Below are 17,059 nucleotides of genomic sequence, written 5' to 3' on the forward strand. Positions count from 1 at the left end.
TAATTGGTTTAAATCGTTTGTGGGGTGATCACCTTCACCTTTATGCATGTTGCGGAGAAGCAGACAGCGTGTCTGAGGATTTCACTTCGTACAGTATGTTATTTACATATTTATTTTGTCTCATTTCTAAAGGTTCGATTTTTCGGACTGCTGTGTACAAAGAATAGGTGATCACCCTTGATTTCCATGATAACTCACACATGATTTTTATAAACAGCTATATCTTAGTGAAAATTCTGTACTTCGGGCAGCATTGATAATGTGCTGGTGATCTGTCCTTGTTGTATTTTGTTACATCCTGATTTATCTTTTTGATTAGTTATTGCTAGTCGCCCTTGGCTCGTATTTCAATGATTTTAGTAGGGTTTATAACATATATCACAGAATCATGCTAGTAAATTTAGTTGATGGAAGGATACGAGACAAGGATTTTTAATACCTTACCTCGTTTGATATTCACTAGATTATTCAATTTTTTATTATTTTTAAATCGCACGAATATTTCGTATATTTTCTCTTCTGTGGCCAATATGATGCTCAACTTAAGGCTGACATTTTTTTAATTGTATGTAATATTGATATTTTTGTATTATCGAGGAAGATAAATGAAATGCATGAGTATGCGATGGATACATCATCAACAACGACAGAATATCAATCGTTTAATCCACATATATATTTTTACACTACTGTATTCTGGAATTTGTATGAATAGTGTATCATATTGTACCCTATTTTATTTATTTCTATTCATTCCACAAACGACCATATAATTATCGCCATCTAGGGATTAGGTTTGTATAAAGAGCTGTAGGACCGTCATCCCGTGCTGTTACATGAATGTTGTTCAAACTCAAGGCGCTTTTCAATGGCATTCACTTTGCATCCGTTTCGTTTTCAGAGCCGTTTGAAGCCTGGAAGGATGCTGTTGGTTGACACAGAAGAGAAAAAGATTATTCAAGATGTTGATCTCAAGATTTATATCGCACGCAGCAGGCCTCACTCTACTTGGCTTAAGGAACAGGTACGTCGTTTTCCTCAAAATAATTTATAATGACAGTCGGTGATAACGATTAATCGATTCTCCGCGAGTGTAATCGAAGAAATCTGTTACAGTGATGGTTTAATGGAATAAATAATTTATACATCAGATTTTGATAGCAAGAATAATTTTTAAATATTGTACAGGTAGTAACCATTCTTTATACTAAATGAATGTGTCATTGGGGGTGCATTAACTAATAGAATCAGTCAATAATCACCGCTGTATTTTCATTTATTGACATGGTGCTGGTATACTACATATTACAATTACACACATCATGACATATCTCATCCGTTCATTCGCAAAATATATAATATCATCAAATACTAAATCAAATTACATGGTTGTTATATGCACAATTCAATAATTCGACAATGATGTTAATTTAACATTTCTTTTCCAATTTATCTTCTATGATGGCGACATTGGTGTTACGTGCAGAGGGTGAGTTGTAAATGTAACAAAGAATTCCAAAGGACTTTTGAGTTTGGTTATTTAATGTGGTGGTATTTGATACTTCTCAGTTATTATTTGTTATACTTCTTTGAAATAACGTTTTACGCTTATTTACTTGTTGATATCAGTTTTCATTTACATAAAAATGTATTTATTGATCCCACATTTCCACGTATATTTCACTCTTTATATTCTCCTATATTACCCTGCTTTTAATGAATAGTTTTGGAAAAATTATATTTATAGTCAGAATGAATCTTATTTGTGGTTTGGATTGGTATTTTCCATACTAATTTACATTCTGAAAATAATATTTAGATACATTTCGTAGCATTGGTATAACAATCATTCATGTTTCAATCACCAATTCATAATTTTCTTTCACACATTGCCCATACACTTCTCATTTACCCATCTTCACTGGTATTAGTAGTTAAATTATTTCAAGCTAATTTACATGCATAATATATGAAATAAGGACATCTTTGGGAGTATTTTTCTATCGTTTATCATTAAGTATTTTTTAGATAACTTATTATTTGGTTAACTAACAATACAGTCATTTTTTCTTCTTTTGCCAAATGTATCTCTTTAGCCTAGTATCATCCACAATCTACATCATTATTCAATTTTGTAATTTGAACACAGATATCGATGGACCAGTTACGAGAAGCTCATATTGCAGTAAATGGGTCAAATGGTATTACTGAAAATGGGAGTGTAGAGTTGACTAAGCTCATCGAAACCAACGATACTTTCGAGGGTGTTTCTGCAGTGAATCGTGTTTGGGGAGGAGACAAACGTCTCTCATTATACGGATATACAATTGAAACCATCAATATGCTTTTACTGCCCATGATTCAAACCAAGTAAATATCACATGAACTCAGCTATTATAAATATCATCGTCAATTTTTTAGACGTAAATCATGCAATTGAATTCATATTGTTTTTTTTTTTTTTTTTCAGAAAAGAAGCACTGGGATCTATGGGCAATGACGCTCCCTTGGCCTGCCTTTCCGACTTTCAACCTCTGATTTACGAATATTTCAAACAATTGTTTGCACAGGTGAAAATAATTTCCCTTACTAATGCAAAAATTGACGGAAGATTCTGCTTTTACGTTCTGATAGCAGCTGGACCATTAAACACGAATTGAATTGACAACACTGTAACAATGTTCGAGTACATCAAATTTACTTTGCTTTAGTGTAAATTCATAATGAAATTAATCAGGTATAACAGGTATTTCGAAGCATAATCTAAAGTCTTGTATCTTTAGGTAACAAACCCACCGATTGATCCATTCAGAGAGAAGATCGTGATGTCACTAATGTGCCCAATTGGTCCTGTGAGTAATATCCTGGAACCAAATGAGTTACAAGTTCATCGATTATTCCTTCATCAACCCATCTTATCCCTGAAAGATCTTGAGGTGATTAAAAACACCAACTATCGTGGTTGGAGAACAAAGGTTATTGACATCACGTATCCGGCTGAGTATGGACCACCGGGTCTTCAGAAAACCATTCACAGGGTGTGCAACGAGGCTAACGAAGCTGCCCATCAGGGTTATCAGCTCATTGTTTTATCCGACCGTCTAGCCGGTCCAGACAGGTATAAATTATTGCATTCAATAAATATTTTTCCTCATTCAAAGAAAAACGTCAATATGCTATAACTCTTCAATTTATTCACAGGGTTCCAGTGAGCACTTTACTAGCTCAAGGTGCTGTACATCATTTTCTTATCGAAGAGCGTCAACGTATGAAAGTGGGCTTAATCCTAGAGACTGCGGAAGCTCGAGAGGTGCATCACATGTGTGTACTGCTTGGCTACGGAGCTGACGCAATCTGTCCCTATCTCGTCTTTGAAATGGCTAGAAGTCTTAGAGCTGATGGAGTCTTGGATGAATCCTGTACTGACGATATCATGTTCACTGTGAGTAGTACCTATGCAATTTGACAGTAAACACAAATTTTATAATTCGTCTAATTAGTACAATATTGTCTTTGAAAAATATCTTATGATAATTTGGATTTGAAATTTTTCTTTCTAGAATTATTCTGAAGCTATGGAACGTGGAATTGCCAAGGTGATGGCAAAAATGGGAATATCTACTCTTCAATCTTACAAAGGTGCCCAAATCTTCGAGGCGGTTGGCTTGGCTGATGATGTTGTTGATAAATGTTTCAAGGTATTCACGCGCTTATCATAGTGAAATTCTTTCAATTCAAATTCGTATTAAATCATTGATTTGATCATGTTTTCATTATATCGTTAGTTTCTCATGCTTGATTTTTGGTGTCACTATGCAGTGTTATTCAATGTTTCATATTTCTTTGGATATTTTAGGGTACCCAATCACGAATCGGTGGTGTAACATTCGACATAATAGCAAAAGAAGCATTCGAAAGACACCAAATGACTTACATGGAAAAAGCTGTGGATATGATGGTCCTGCGTAATCCTGGAATATACCATTGGCGAGCTGGAGGAGAGAAACATATCAACGAGCCCAACAGTATTGCTAATCTACAGGTATATGTTGCGAAAGACTGAAAAATTGAAACCTTCAAACGTATCTTCAATAATTTCCCTAATTAGAATTTTCTATTCATTTGCTTCTGAAAATTTAGGAAGCTGTTGAATCAAAGAGTACCATCGCCTATGAAAATTACCGTAAATCTACGATGGATGCTGTCCGAGCATGCACACTACGAGGTCAAATGGAAATCAAAACTATCGATAAACCAATACCAATTGATGAAGTGGAACCAGCATCTGAGATTGTGAAGAGATTCGTGACTGGCGCTATGAGCTTTGGAAGTATTTCACTAGAAGCTCATACCACCCTTGCCATTGCCATGAATAGAATCGGTGGCAAATCCAACACCGGAGAAGGTGGAGAGAATGCTGACAGGTACGTCAATTAAGCTCATGTGATCATCATTTGTATCTTGGAAAAAAATCAGCAATATAGATATGGGTATATTATAGGTACTACTTTGGTAAAATTAACGATTTGATCTATACTCATCATTGTTAATAATTTCAGATATTTGGACCAAGATCCAGAATTCAATAAGCGATCATCCATCAAACAAGTAGCAAGTGGCAGATTTGGTGTAACTTCCAGCTACATAGCAAATGCCGATGACTTGCAGATTAAAATGGCTCAAGGTGCCAAACCTGGTGAAGGTGGTGAGCTGCCAGGATATAAAGTAAGTTGATTTCGGTTGGTGTATAAAATAATTAAAGTCACTTGCCATAAGCATCCCTTTAATGGGACCGTTTCAATAACAAATTAGTGAGTGTAATAATATTCAACATCACAGGTCACAGCGGATATTGCTGCAACACGTCACTCTGTGCCTGGAGTTGGACTTATTTCACCCCCACCCCATCACGATATATACTCGATAGAAGATTTAGCTGAGCTGATTTATGATTTGAAATGCGCAAATCCAAATGCTCGGATCTCTGTAAAACTTGTGTCAGAAGTCGGAGTTGGAGTTGTTGCATCTGGTGTTGCTAAAGTGAGTGCGATATAATGGTTTAATAATTTGTATCGAACATCTTTCATGCCACCCTCTTATAAACCCTTTACGAAATTAATTTACCGATATTTCGTTTGTCGGTTTTCTCTAATCAGCATGCGCATCGGCTATTTTTGTAGGGTAAAGCAGAGCACATTGTAATATCTGGACATGATGGTGGTACTGGAGCTAGTAGCTGGACTGGAATCAAGGCAGCGGGTCTTCCATGGGAGTTGGGTGTAGCAGAGACTCACCAAGTATTAACTCTCAACAACTTGCGCTCCAGAGTCGTTGTTCAAGCAGATGGTCAACTTCGCACCGGCTTTGATGTCGTTGTTGCTGCACTTTTGGGCGCAGACGAATTTGGTTTCAGTACAGCTCCGTTGATCGCTATGGGCTGCACGATGATGCGAAAGTGCCATCTGAATACGTGTCCAGTGGGCATTGCTACACAAGATCCAATTTTACGCAAAAAGTTTGCAGGAAAACCAGAACATGTTATCAATTTTCTGTTCATGTTGGCCGAGGAGGTAAGGGTTTATTTTGAACTCAGTTTTATCACGTATTTCATGCATTCAATATCTATTCCTGCTTAGAACGTCCGATACGATTTGATAGGTTACGATTAGGTAATAATGAATATTATAGAATAGTTTTCAGAATCACGATACACAGTAAGAAGTCTATTCTGTTTTTTGAATCCCATTCTATAATATTCCATCAGAATTGTTCATGTCCCACCAATCTTTTCCAGTTAAGATAGATGAAAGAAAGTTTCTACAAAATGCTTATAATTTCCAAATTTTTGTCCAGGTACGAACGCACATGGCTAGTCTTGGTATAAGAAAATTCCAAGATTTAGTTGGACGCACTGATTTCCTGAAGGTTGCCAGCCGTGATCATGAAAAATCCAAGACTCTTAATTTCACAAACATTTTACGCAATGCATTGGAGATGCGTCCAGGTGTCAACATTAAGGGTGGCTCAGTCAAGCAGGATTTCCAGCTCGAAAACAGATTGGACAACAAGCTTCTTGAAGAGGCAGCACCAGTTTTGGACGGACTCAAAAAAAGCGTTTCCATCCAGATGAACATCAACAATGAATGCAGAGCATTTGCGTCAACTTTAAGCTATCACATTTCAAAGCAAGTTGCAATCATTTTATTTAGTTTCAGTTAGCACCCAACCATGAGCAATTCCTTATTTCGTATAGCTACCATTTCCTTGTATATGTCTATGCTTGTAAAAATATTCGGTTTCACAATTTCTGCCACGTTTGAGAATTGTTTTACAAAATTGTTTTTAGGAAATTCGGGGAAGAAGGGCTTCCAGAACACAGTATTAATATCAATATGACTGGCTCTGCGGGTCAGAGCTTCTGCGCTTTTATGACAAAAGGTGTTCATGTTACGTTAGAAGGTGATGCAAACGATTACGTAGGAAAGGTGAATAAAAATTATCCAAATGCCTTCACCAAACTGTACGAGAATCAATACTTACCTCTATTTTTATCACTCAGAGTCTCTGTGGTGGAGAGATTATCATATATCCCCCCAAGGATTCGGACTTCAATTCCGAAGCTAATGTTATTGTGGGTAACGTCTGTCTCTATGGTGCGACGTCTGGTCGGGCATACTTCCGAGGTATAGCTGCAGAGAGGTTCAGCGTTCGTAACAGTGGAGCTATCGTAGTTGTAGAAGGAGTAGGTGATCACGGATGTGAGTACATGACTGGAGGTTGTGCACTTATACTTGGGCTGACAGGAAGGAACTTTGCTGCTGGAATGTCCGGTGGAATTGCTTATGTTCTCGACGTTGACGGATCGTTCAAAAGGTAAATTGACTCACGCACTATGCATATTATACATTTGCAATATTTAGTGTGCGAGGATGGATTTATTTTTATAGGTGAGCGAATTTACTATAGTTCTGATAATGCAGCTTTTTTTTTTTTGTAAAGAAAATTATTGTTAGAATATACATAATAGCAGGTAATAACTACTGAGTATGGTTGGTATACCTACTAGAAAATTTTGCACATTTGCTTTGATTACATTTCAGTGATGATTAATCATATTGCCATGTATGTTTCAGTAAATGCAATCCTGAAATGGTGGAGCTACTTCCACTTAATCAGCAGAGTGACATTGCGTATGTGAAGGAACTTCTGGAAGAGTTCATTGAAAAGACTGGATCATTGATCGCTCAGGAGTTGCTGAAGGTCTGGCCTGAACCTACCACCAGATTTGTAAAGGTACGCTGATAAATTTTGCTCAATGATCAAATTATTCAGAATTTCTTCAAGTTGTTCTGGTTTAAATACATTTTGGTTGTAATACTACTAGGTATTCCCATACGAATATCAACGCGCTCTAAAGCAACTAGCAGAGCAGAAAGTAGCGCAGCCAATTGTCAACAGCAATAGCAAACCATCAGAACCTAATGTTAAAGATATTGAAGATTCGATTGCTGATGGGGATATGGAGAAAAAGAAATTGGATAAGATTCGGTAGATATGAATTTTAGTTCACACACTAATGACAGGATATGTGTGTTTAATTCGTCAAACTGAATAGCACAACTAATCACGAAATCTGTATTTTGTTTGCAGAGGATTCGTAAAATACGGTCGCGAAACAAAAAACTATCGACCGGCTGAAAAACGAATGGAAGATTGGGATGAGATATATAACTTTCAAGGTGTTAGGAAGGGACTTAGAGTTCAGGCAGCAAGATGTATGGAATGTGGTGTTCCCTTCTGTCAGAGCAGCCATGGGTGTCCTCTTGGAAACATTATTCCAAAGTGGAATGACCTTGTTTTTCATTCAAACTGGAAAGAGGCCTTGAATCAGCTGCTTCAGACCAATAACTTTCCTGGTTAGTTTTCACCCTATCATCGCGATCATGTTTGGCATCCGGACGAATCAAAATAGTGACAACTAAAATTTGTGTTTAACATACACCCATCATTCTTACAGAGTTTACTGGAAGGGTATGTCCAGCACCTTGTGAGGGTGCTTGTGTATTGGGAATCTCCGAGCCACCTGTAACAATAAAAAACATTGAGTGCGCTATCATAGATCATGCCTTTGAGCAAGGATGGATCACTGTGCAACCTCCGAAGTCAAGAACTGGACGTCGAGTGGCAATTGTAGGATCTGGTCCTTCTGGACTTGCTGCGGCTCATCAACTTAACAAAGCTGGTCACTTGGTCACTGTCTATGAACGAAACGATCGCGTTGGTGGTCTTTTGCAGTATGGTATTCCTACCATGAAATTGTCTAAGCAAGTTGTTCAACGGCGAGTTTCTCTTCTCGCTGCTGAAGGAATCTCCTTCAAGACTGGTATCAATGTTGGGAAGGATATTTCAGCTAAAGTGAGCTTATGAACTGCTGTTTATTTTTACTAGTGAATTTCTTTTATCTTCTCTGTATTTGTTCATATTGTCGAGAAAATGAAAAATTTCAGTAGGCAGTTAATTAATTATTGAAGCCATTGGACATTAAAAATTTTCATGTTATCACGCACATTCCGCAACAAACTGTACTACCATTTTTCTTGCACAATAGGAATTGAAAGAACAGTATGATGCACTTCTTCTGTGTACTGGAGCTACGTGGCCAAGAGATCTGCAAATACCTGGACGGCACTTTGAAGGAATTCACTTTGCCATGAGTTTTCTCGAGAACTGGCAAAAAAAACAGATGGGAAACACTGTACCACCCAAAATGGAATTAATTGCTCAGAATAAAGATGTCATAATTATCGGTGGTGGAGATACAGGTTGCGATTGCATTGCTACATCCTTGCGACAGGTATTACACTGCGCATATCAAATCACATGGGCCTACTAGACCCATGATCCCTTACAGTAAAATACTACAATATAACAATATAAATCTCATCTGTATTTAGTATGTCCAATGCAAAAATACTAACAAACGAATGTTTTGTTCGAGGTCTAAATTATTCGTCAGATTTTTGAAACTATGATATATATACTAAAGTGTGGGGACAACTATACATACCGGTACGTAACATTCTGTCCTGTCGCCAGGGTGCCAGATCCATTACAACGTTTGAAATCTTACCTGAACCTCCATTAAAAAGAGGAAAGGACAATCCATGGCCACAGTACCCTCGAGTGTTCAAGGTGGACTATGGTCATGAAGAAGTTTCTCTTAAATTTGGACGGGATCCACGTCAGTTCAGTACACTGAGCAAGGTAAATGTAACATTTTCTTTCTGCACTGAAATATCGTATCAATTAGTTAAATATGAATGAATGGAAATGAATTTCAGTTTCAAGTCATGAATTGTTTTTTATGGAATATCTTAGAAAGTTTAATTTACATCATTAATTTCAGGAATTCTTGGGCAATGACAAGGGACATGTAACTGGAATTAGAACAGTCACAGTTGAATGGACTAAAGATGAAGCAGGTAGATGGAAAATGGACGAAGTTCCTAATTCTGAAAAGGTGAGTTTTTTTTCTAGCACCATGTGATGAGGTGAGCCATCGGAGGTATGTCAATGTCAATGAGATATTTGTATATATAAATGTATTTTTCAATAGACCTACAAATGTGATCTGGTATTACTTGCAATGGGCTTTATGGGACCTGAGAAATACGTCGCTACTGATTTAGAAGCAAAACTCGATGGGCGTGGAAACTACGAAACTCCTGGCGGCAAATACTCAACTAGTATTTCAGGTGTTTTTGCTGCAGGAGGTTAGTTAAGATTGTGATTTTGTTTCATCCAAAAGTCAGTTGAAAGAATTCCTTTCCAATACAATTCTACTCTACAATTTTAATATTTGCGAATTTAGATTGCCGAAGAGGTCAGTCACTTGTCGTATGGGCAATAGCTGAAGGAAGGCAGGCTGCAAGGGAAGTCGACAAGAGTCTAATGGGATCTACGACTCTGCCAAGTCCTGGTGGTGTTATCACAGGGGTCTTACCTTAAATCTGAGTAAGGCGAGATCCTGTGAGTAAAAAATATTTATAAGTCCACATTGAGCCCAATATGGCAGCTGACTTTGTAGAAATTGCGTTCTGATTATTGTGTCAACTTAGGAGAAATTTCCTGATTCGCAGACTGATTAATTAGTTGAGGCGTCCATAAAACTCATATGATTATTTGGATCCTGGTCATGTAGACTGAAACCGTAATCGAATAGCCTCTAGAATATGTAAGAGATATTAATTAATACTACATTGTCGTGCATGTCATATATTACGTTTCGTACAGGGTTACGCATGTACACATACACACACACACACACGCACCTTACACAGGCATCGGTGTACATAAGATATGAACATGCAGGTGGTAATGTGATTGAAGGTATTTTTTGTTCTTTCTAAAATGCGAAAAGCGGAGTTATAAACGTCATAGCAAACTCCATAAGTTGTAGGCATGAAGAAAACGCATGTAAGTACTTGGTAGAGGTGATGCTTAACTATTTTTTCCAGCATATACATTTAACTGCAAGACGGAATACTAAAATTCTATTCTTGCCACTATCAGGATTGCATGACAAGCCATAGGAGATTATGGTATCTAATGATGTAAAATCTTTACATGTACAATATAAATACGTACACAAAAATATCGTATGTAAATCAATGCAATGTTCTGCATTCCCATGATTAAATGGCTGAAATTACCGAAATTAATTAATTGTTAGTAGAAGAAAATTGGAAACGATATGTTGAAACATTATTTAGACCACATCTAAATTCTATTGTCGCATACGTGATTGTTCTACCAAACTTTTTTTTTTTTTTTTTTTACGTTTATGCCTTTTTGTAATTTTCTTAGCTTACATAATTGTATCAGTAAGTTATAATTGTCAGATCGTATCATCGATTTATGGTATAAGTAATTTATTTATGACTATAATATCAAATGTTGGATATCAGATTATTTGCTACATATTATTACCGTGTTGTCCCATGTATAAGCCGACCCCGCGTATAAGACGATCCCCGATTCTGAGACAGTATTTCAGGGTGTTTTTTTTTAGATACCCGTATAAGGCGGGTCCGCGTATAAGACGAGGACGATTTTGGCGGGTGCTGTTAGCGATAACGAAAACCTCGGATTATATTCGAAATAATACGGTATTATTATTAAACTACTGAAATAATTCTTATTTCCATTAATACTATCGTTCCGTGAGTGAACACCTATCATTTGAATAAATACGATAGATTGAAATAATCATTTATCACTGTAAATTATAGTGCATACGTATCTATATTATACTAACGAGACAATAAAAGTATACTGAACGTTAGATATCCATGTATTATTTAATTCATACCTACCATGTGACAAATACTAACGTTTCTGGAATTTCTTGAACTCTTCCAAAAATATTAGATATGTAAGTTAATTAAAGTTGGACATAGTTGAATCAGAATCTTTGGTTGAGAACTGTAGAGCAATACAAATAATGCAGAACTACGCATTATCATTGCTAGTTATTTTGAATACGTCTTCAGTAACTTACAATTATCGCAACTGTGCATAGAACGATAGGGTAATGAGAACTTCTTTCAAGTCGAGTTAGTGGAAAAGTAGGTGCAGTGAAATTAACAAATACATCAATAGAGCATTCGAAGATTTTCTTTAAATATTAATTTAATATACTTTACATTTATAGTGTCAACATTATAAAAATATTTGTTGGATACAATACAGAGTACATTACTAAATATAGTACAGCTTTCAAGTTAAATTAACAATGTTTCAGTTCGCATTCATGAATCTTTTCAACAACCCTTGTGATATGCAATATATTGTTTGGGCATTGTGTACAGACAATATTGATACGTGGTAACCATATATCAACCTACAATTATTAACCTATTAGTAATACAACAACAAATACAAATAAAAATCAAATAATTTGACCCGCAACTTATAATCTGACGATACACTGTCTCTATGACCTACGTAGAAAATATACCTGTGTGTGTATTTTATAAACACCTGTATGTCAATAAGGCTTCCAATTACTAACAGAATACACTTATTATACTCAAATTTTCGCGAATTCTAATTATACAACAAAAAATTTACAATCATCGATTATTCTCGTAGCAAATAAATTAAAAAACAAACGCGAATGATACGATAAAATTGTGACCGCCACATAAATTCAGTACAAATGCGCAACAATTGCAGCTACTAAAACAAGTATTGCAACACTTAATCCAGTCATATAGACAACAAATTGCTGATCTTGAGATGAATCTTCATTGCTATCGGAGGCTACTGTGTCCACGGTATTTTGATAGTAGAATTCCGAAGGATCTGTAGGTCATTAATGTTGATTGGTTTTATCTCTATATTATTCTGTCAGAACAATTCTTTTACTTAAACTAATACAGACTGCAAAAGCATCAAAGTGCTGTACAATCTTTAGGTAGATTTTGTAGAACTCACCCGCCTGGAGTTCAAGCTCTTTTTGTACGCTGCTTTCTTGCATTTCTAAATCCAAAAGTTCCTGCAAAGACACTAAAGCTTCTTGTGGTCCTTCACCAGGAAATAAGTAGTCAGACAATGTTACTCTACTTTGCGGCAGAGCGACCAAAACCCTTCTTGGAGGTTCGTGCAGGGTAACGTTTTCTAAAAATAAGTAATCCATGAAAAGTTTTAAATTATTTCTACCATCCCAAAGTGAAAATGTATATTCAATAAAACAGAGAAAAGATATCATTCATGACAGATATCCAATCGTATGCTTATTGTATAGTTTTGCCGAGATTGTCAGTTACCTTCTGGGGACCCATTTTCTTCTTCAATTAAACTATCCCAGTGCATTTCTAACCGACTAGCCAACGACCTTATGATATCCTGTTTCACTGCTGCAGTAGCCTCTTCGATGGTTGCTTTCTGATGCACAAATGTTCTGCTAACAACTTGCCCGACTAGCCGCATAGTCGCACTGCAGGATGTTATCAATATGTCTGAACTAGGATTTTTTGGCTAAAATAATTAAAAACTTATTTCTGTATTCTTTCTTCAACGGGTTCTTCAACCCTCTCTACTGTACAATACAATACAATAAATGAGCTAGGAAACCCATTAATTTCATTATTTCCTTTTCAGTTATACAATTACTTGAATTTGGAAGCGATTCCTTGATACAACAAAGTGTCATGGCCTCCCGGCCATCTATTCATTCAAATATCAAGCTATTATGACCACTGTAACTTACACAGGGAATATACATGCTAACTTGAAGCGTTTTGTTAGCCAAAGTCGTGTCATTGTTGCTCTTAATTTCTTTTCTATCCTTTTTCTTCTTTCCAACTACTTCAAGAGTGTCCTCTAAAGACCGTGGTTCACCTTCGATCACAATCAAAGCTGAGTCAACAGTATCTGATATATTTGCAAGAATTCCCTGTATAGAACACAAATAAAATTTACTACCTTCCGGTAGAGTTATTTGGTAAGCGATAAAAGCTGAATTCAAGGTTTTATGGTGATTGGCATGAGTATCGTTTATATATGCTACTTGATATAATTCATGAGATTGAATCTGCCAATAATTCAACCTTTTAAATCAATACAAATACCTGTAGTTGCTTTTTTAATGTTGCCGGCATTTGGTCAGCTGCAATTGGAAATAACCGATCAAAATCTACTCGAGCTTCGAGTTGATGCCATTTTGTGGCCTTAGCTTGGAACTTCCAATCTACCGGTTTCAATATTCCTCCAAGACTAGCATCAAGAGATTTGCATAATATCCTAAAGAAATATGAAAGTTTTTCTTAAACAAACACAATACGAAAACGATGGCACAATACAGTCTTATCATTTTCATAAAGTTCACTTACTTTTGAGTAATACTATTGAAGTGCAGGATAAGATTTTCCTGATTGTTATTCCCATAAAGATATTTATTTAATGCTAAGTGCTTGTAAATTGCAACTACCACTGATCGTAGTCTGTTTATTGAATTGCTATCATTCAAGATATCTGACGGGCCAACCACAAATATTCCTAGCACCCACATACCACCTGGTAACATCCTGGTAACCTGAAAAGAAATCCATCGAATAAATAAATGGACAATGATGGTGGTAACAATGAGTTCATTACATGTTTTGCGTGATCGGCGACCCAAGTTTCCGGTATGTCATTGATGGATTTAATGTACTTTCGTCCTGGTTCTGGCTGAGTGTTGCTTGCAGAGCTTATCAAAGATTCTTCAATTACATCCTTCGCGGCAGGAGGTGGAGTTCTTGCCAGATGAACAACAAAGTCTTTCTGTGCTGTACTCTAAAATAAAAAATGACGATGATAGTCAAAAATGATTATAATTTTGATCGGAATTTTCAACATGTGTCAACTGCTGACTTTTGCGTGCGACAGATTATACGTTGAGGCACATTGAATGGCACTAACAACGTGTCCTTTGTGAATTACTCTAGATGATCATTTTTCGGTTCCAATTACGCTTTCTAGGGCTAAACAAATAAATGAAATTTCTATTTGTAATTTAGTACTTATTATTTTCGAACACAACGATTATAGATATTGAGTTGAATACAGTGTCCGTCATTAGAATCAAAATCAGAATTGACTAGACATTGAAGTTTAATTCATACCATGAAGGTGCAAGATCGCTAGCATATTGAATAACATTGTGAGCTCAACAGTAGGAGAATTTATCTGTCAACCATATTATTGGTTTGCCGATAGAAGCGGGAATAGGAAGATATTGAATTCGTAAACAATTCTATAAAGCTTATACTGAGTAGGCGCAAATTGCGGAATGTGATGTGGCAAACTTTAATCTCTTATAGTCCAAATTCATAAATTTTAAAATAAATAGCATTTAAGGACTTGTCATTAATACCTTCTGTATGGATTTTGTAGGATCTTATTTAGTTTGTTACAGAAATGTTACAAGGGGCTACAAGGGGTTAAGATTTGACGTTTAGCATAACCTCCAAGTCCGTGACTCGACCTCATAACTAATAGAAGTATTGTTTTCCAATCTAATAAATTGTATAATAAGTTATTTGCCTTTGAGGCAACTATCCGAATATATTTCGTATTCTGATAAAAAAACATATGGTGGACAGTGAAATACAGCGTTGATCGCTTGTGGACCGTGCTCTACGGTTTGATCCTGATCTCTGAGTAATTGAAATATCGCACCTGTCCAAGTATCAATCCTATCGTATAACCATCAGCTCTCATCAATGATTTTAGATATGCTAAGACACTGTCCTCGGCGTAAGCTATTCGCCCCATTCTAGATGATTTATTTGCCAATACGGTTTTTGACTCTGGTTCACGACGCGATGCGACGGAATCCACAATCCTAGAAGCGATACAAATAGAAACGTCACTCTCATCCTACGAGGTGGGGAAAGTAAACGCCACTTTCCTTGCCGTGGTTGCAATCAGTACTAAGGAGTAATGAGGAATTGGTAGCGGGAAATTCGAATTTGAGGTAAGGAATACTATTTTACGTATTATAAAAGTATTACCGTTGACTGAAGAATATTAGGACGAATACCCCTGGGTGAATTCTTGTGACCAGTTATCGGCGGGCAAGTGGGCCAAGGTGGGCCTGGGAAAGTATAATAGGAGGGTTCTGCTCTATCGATTCTACCTAACGGGCTCACACAGATATTCGTAGCAGCCAAAGTAGTGTCGGTATGGAAGCTTGAGAACGGGTCGATACAAAGCAAGTACGTAAGACAACTTGTCGACTGCGACTTATTGTTAGAAATGTCGATCAGCTTGATCATCCCCGTTAGAAGAAGCGTAACCGTGTCCACCGCCAACCACAGCAACAACCTTCGAGCACCTCCAACCACCGTCAACCAACTCCTCTTTCTGCCGACCACCTTCGTCAACCTTGACCACCTCGTTGCCGCCCCCCCCCCCCCCCCCCCGCGCTGCTCATCATCGTAGTCGTCCTCGTACTCCTCGACCTCCGCCGATCACTTCCAACCACCACCAAACACTTCCTACCCCACCAACCACCTCTAATCACCTCCTACCATCTCGGTCCACCTTCTATCATCCCCTACTACTTCCAACCACCTCCTACAAGCTCCTACCATTTTCGAACACCTCCAGCCACCTCCGACCACCTTCGTCCTCCTCGTCCCCTTGCACCACCATGTTTTCAATAACATTAATATTCATATTATTCCCACAACTTTTCATTTGCTTTCTCGATTTTGATTTTTCGTAGGCAGAGACTCGAAACGCTGTTTTAGCCAGTCGCAAGTGAAGTATCTACGTTGGGTAGAGGAGCAGAATTGTTTTTCGAAAAGTGTTCGTATGGAAAAAATTCAGAGTAACTGTAATACTTCACGGGTGCGCTAATTTTGATCGAAATTAAATGGATGCTCCGTATATGAGACAGTATTTAACGCAGTGTCCTGATTTAAAGACCTAAAAAGGTGGTTGTCAGCGATTTTTTTTTTTTTTTTTGATAGGGAGAGATAGAACGAAGCTTTTTAAAACTTCAAGTGTATTTGAACACACATTTGAAAGGTACAAGCAAAAATTTTTATCATCCAACTGTCGCAGAACGGCAGCGTTATTAACTGACCCTTTAGCTGAAGAATATATCTTTAGTCAATGGCTGACCATCGAAGCGCCTAACCGCTAGAGTCTGAAATCGGCAGAAAAGATAAAGTGTGCGTATTTCTTGTCTGAAATGAAAAACTAAAATCATTATACATCATATTATACATTATACATCATACATCATAGTTCGAAACTAAAGTTTGGGTATCCGGATGTCGGTGGTTCAGAAAGTGACGTCACGCAAAATGTTTTTTTTTTTGACGTCATCGATCTATAGTAACCAGCTAGCCGAATTCCTCAGTCTGGATACAACCGCGCAGTAGAGTAGATGGATGAGATTCGCGCTCCGCAGATTTCGAGTACCGAGTTCTCTACCTTCTGGATCCTGCGCTCAGGAGCCACTTTTTAGTGCAACTCGAGTTCTAGGACACGCGCTCCGTGG

The 17,059-nt window shown here is 37.1% G+C and overlaps 2 protein-coding genes across 8 annotated transcripts in view; one reads left to right on the top strand and one right to left on the bottom strand.

Annotated features, from left to right (window-relative positions):
• The window catches only part of LOC124182271 (glutamate synthase [NADH]), a 47,635-nt gene extending 36,291 nt beyond the window's left edge, over positions 1-11,344 (top strand). For 5 of the 7 annotated variants that reach the window (XM_046569318.1, XM_046569309.1, XM_046569328.1 and 2 more), the window contains 24 exons: positions 902-1,024; positions 1,487-1,489; positions 2,150-2,370; positions 2,471-2,570; positions 2,784-3,118; positions 3,202-3,442; positions 3,561-3,698; positions 3,857-4,042; positions 4,141-4,424; positions 4,560-4,725; positions 4,840-5,040; positions 5,181-5,570; positions 5,854-6,185; positions 6,347-6,485; positions 6,560-6,873; positions 7,134-7,293; positions 7,385-7,548; positions 7,651-7,916; positions 8,018-8,415; positions 8,609-8,854; positions 9,097-9,264; positions 9,407-9,520; positions 9,617-9,773; positions 9,872-11,344. In XM_046569318.1, coding sequence (XP_046425274.1) covers positions 902-1,024; positions 1,487-1,489; positions 2,150-2,370; positions 2,471-2,570; positions 2,784-3,118; positions 3,202-3,442; positions 3,561-3,698; positions 3,857-4,042; positions 4,141-4,424; positions 4,560-4,725; positions 4,840-5,040; positions 5,181-5,570; positions 5,854-6,185; positions 6,347-6,485; positions 6,560-6,873; positions 7,134-7,293; positions 7,385-7,548; positions 7,651-7,916; positions 8,018-8,415; positions 8,609-8,854; positions 9,097-9,264; positions 9,407-9,520; positions 9,617-9,773; positions 9,872-10,008 — 4,983 coding nt within the window. In that variant the 3' untranslated portion in view covers positions 10,009-11,344. The remainder of the gene's footprint in view (positions 1-901; positions 1,025-1,486; positions 1,490-2,149; positions 2,371-2,470; positions 2,571-2,783; positions 3,119-3,201; positions 3,443-3,560; positions 3,699-3,856; positions 4,043-4,140; positions 4,425-4,559; positions 4,726-4,839; positions 5,041-5,180; positions 5,571-5,853; positions 6,186-6,346; positions 6,486-6,559; positions 6,874-7,133; positions 7,294-7,384; positions 7,549-7,650; positions 7,917-8,017; positions 8,416-8,608; positions 8,855-9,096; positions 9,265-9,406; positions 9,521-9,616; positions 9,774-9,871) is intronic. The other 2 variants (XM_046569301.1, XM_046569347.1) reach the window with 1 other exon arrangement.
• A 339-nt stretch (positions 11,345-11,683) lies between these two features.
• LOC124182298 (protein odr-4 homolog) lies at positions 11,684-15,406 on the bottom strand. The gene is made up of 8 exons (XM_046569375.1): positions 15,226-15,406; positions 14,161-14,340; positions 13,896-14,098; positions 13,635-13,806; positions 13,274-13,459; positions 12,831-13,041; positions 12,499-12,681; positions 11,684-12,366 (listed from the first exon to the last, which is right to left on the bottom strand). Exons 1-8 carry the CDS (start codon positions 15,319-15,321, stop codon positions 12,212-12,214), a joined length of 1,386 nt encoding a protein of 461 aa, XP_046425331.1. The 5' UTR covers positions 15,322-15,406; the 3' UTR covers positions 11,684-12,211.
• Positions 15,407-17,059: the final 1,653 nt, after the last annotated feature.

Source organism: Neodiprion fabricii, chromosome 1 (assembly GCF_021155785.1).
Source record: "Neodiprion fabricii isolate iyNeoFabr1 chromosome 1, iyNeoFabr1.1, whole genome shotgun sequence".
Taxonomy (NCBI): domain Eukaryota; kingdom Metazoa; phylum Arthropoda; class Insecta; order Hymenoptera; family Diprionidae; genus Neodiprion; species Neodiprion fabricii.

Excerpts from the sequence above, each read along its gene's own strand:
- LOC124182298 (XM_046569375.1), bottom strand. The coding sequence starts at position 15,321 with ATGGGGCGAATAGCTTACGCCGAGGACAGTGTCTTAGCATATCTAAAA. Across the intron at positions 14,099-14,160 it reads TCGCCGATCACGCAAAACAT|GTTACCAGGATGTTACCAGG; the intron begins GTAATGAACTCA and ends ATTTCTTTTCAG. Across the intron at positions 13,460-13,634 it reads CATTAAAAAAGCAACTACAG|GGAATTCTTGCAAATATATC; the intron begins GTATTTGTATTG and ends TGTTCTATACAG.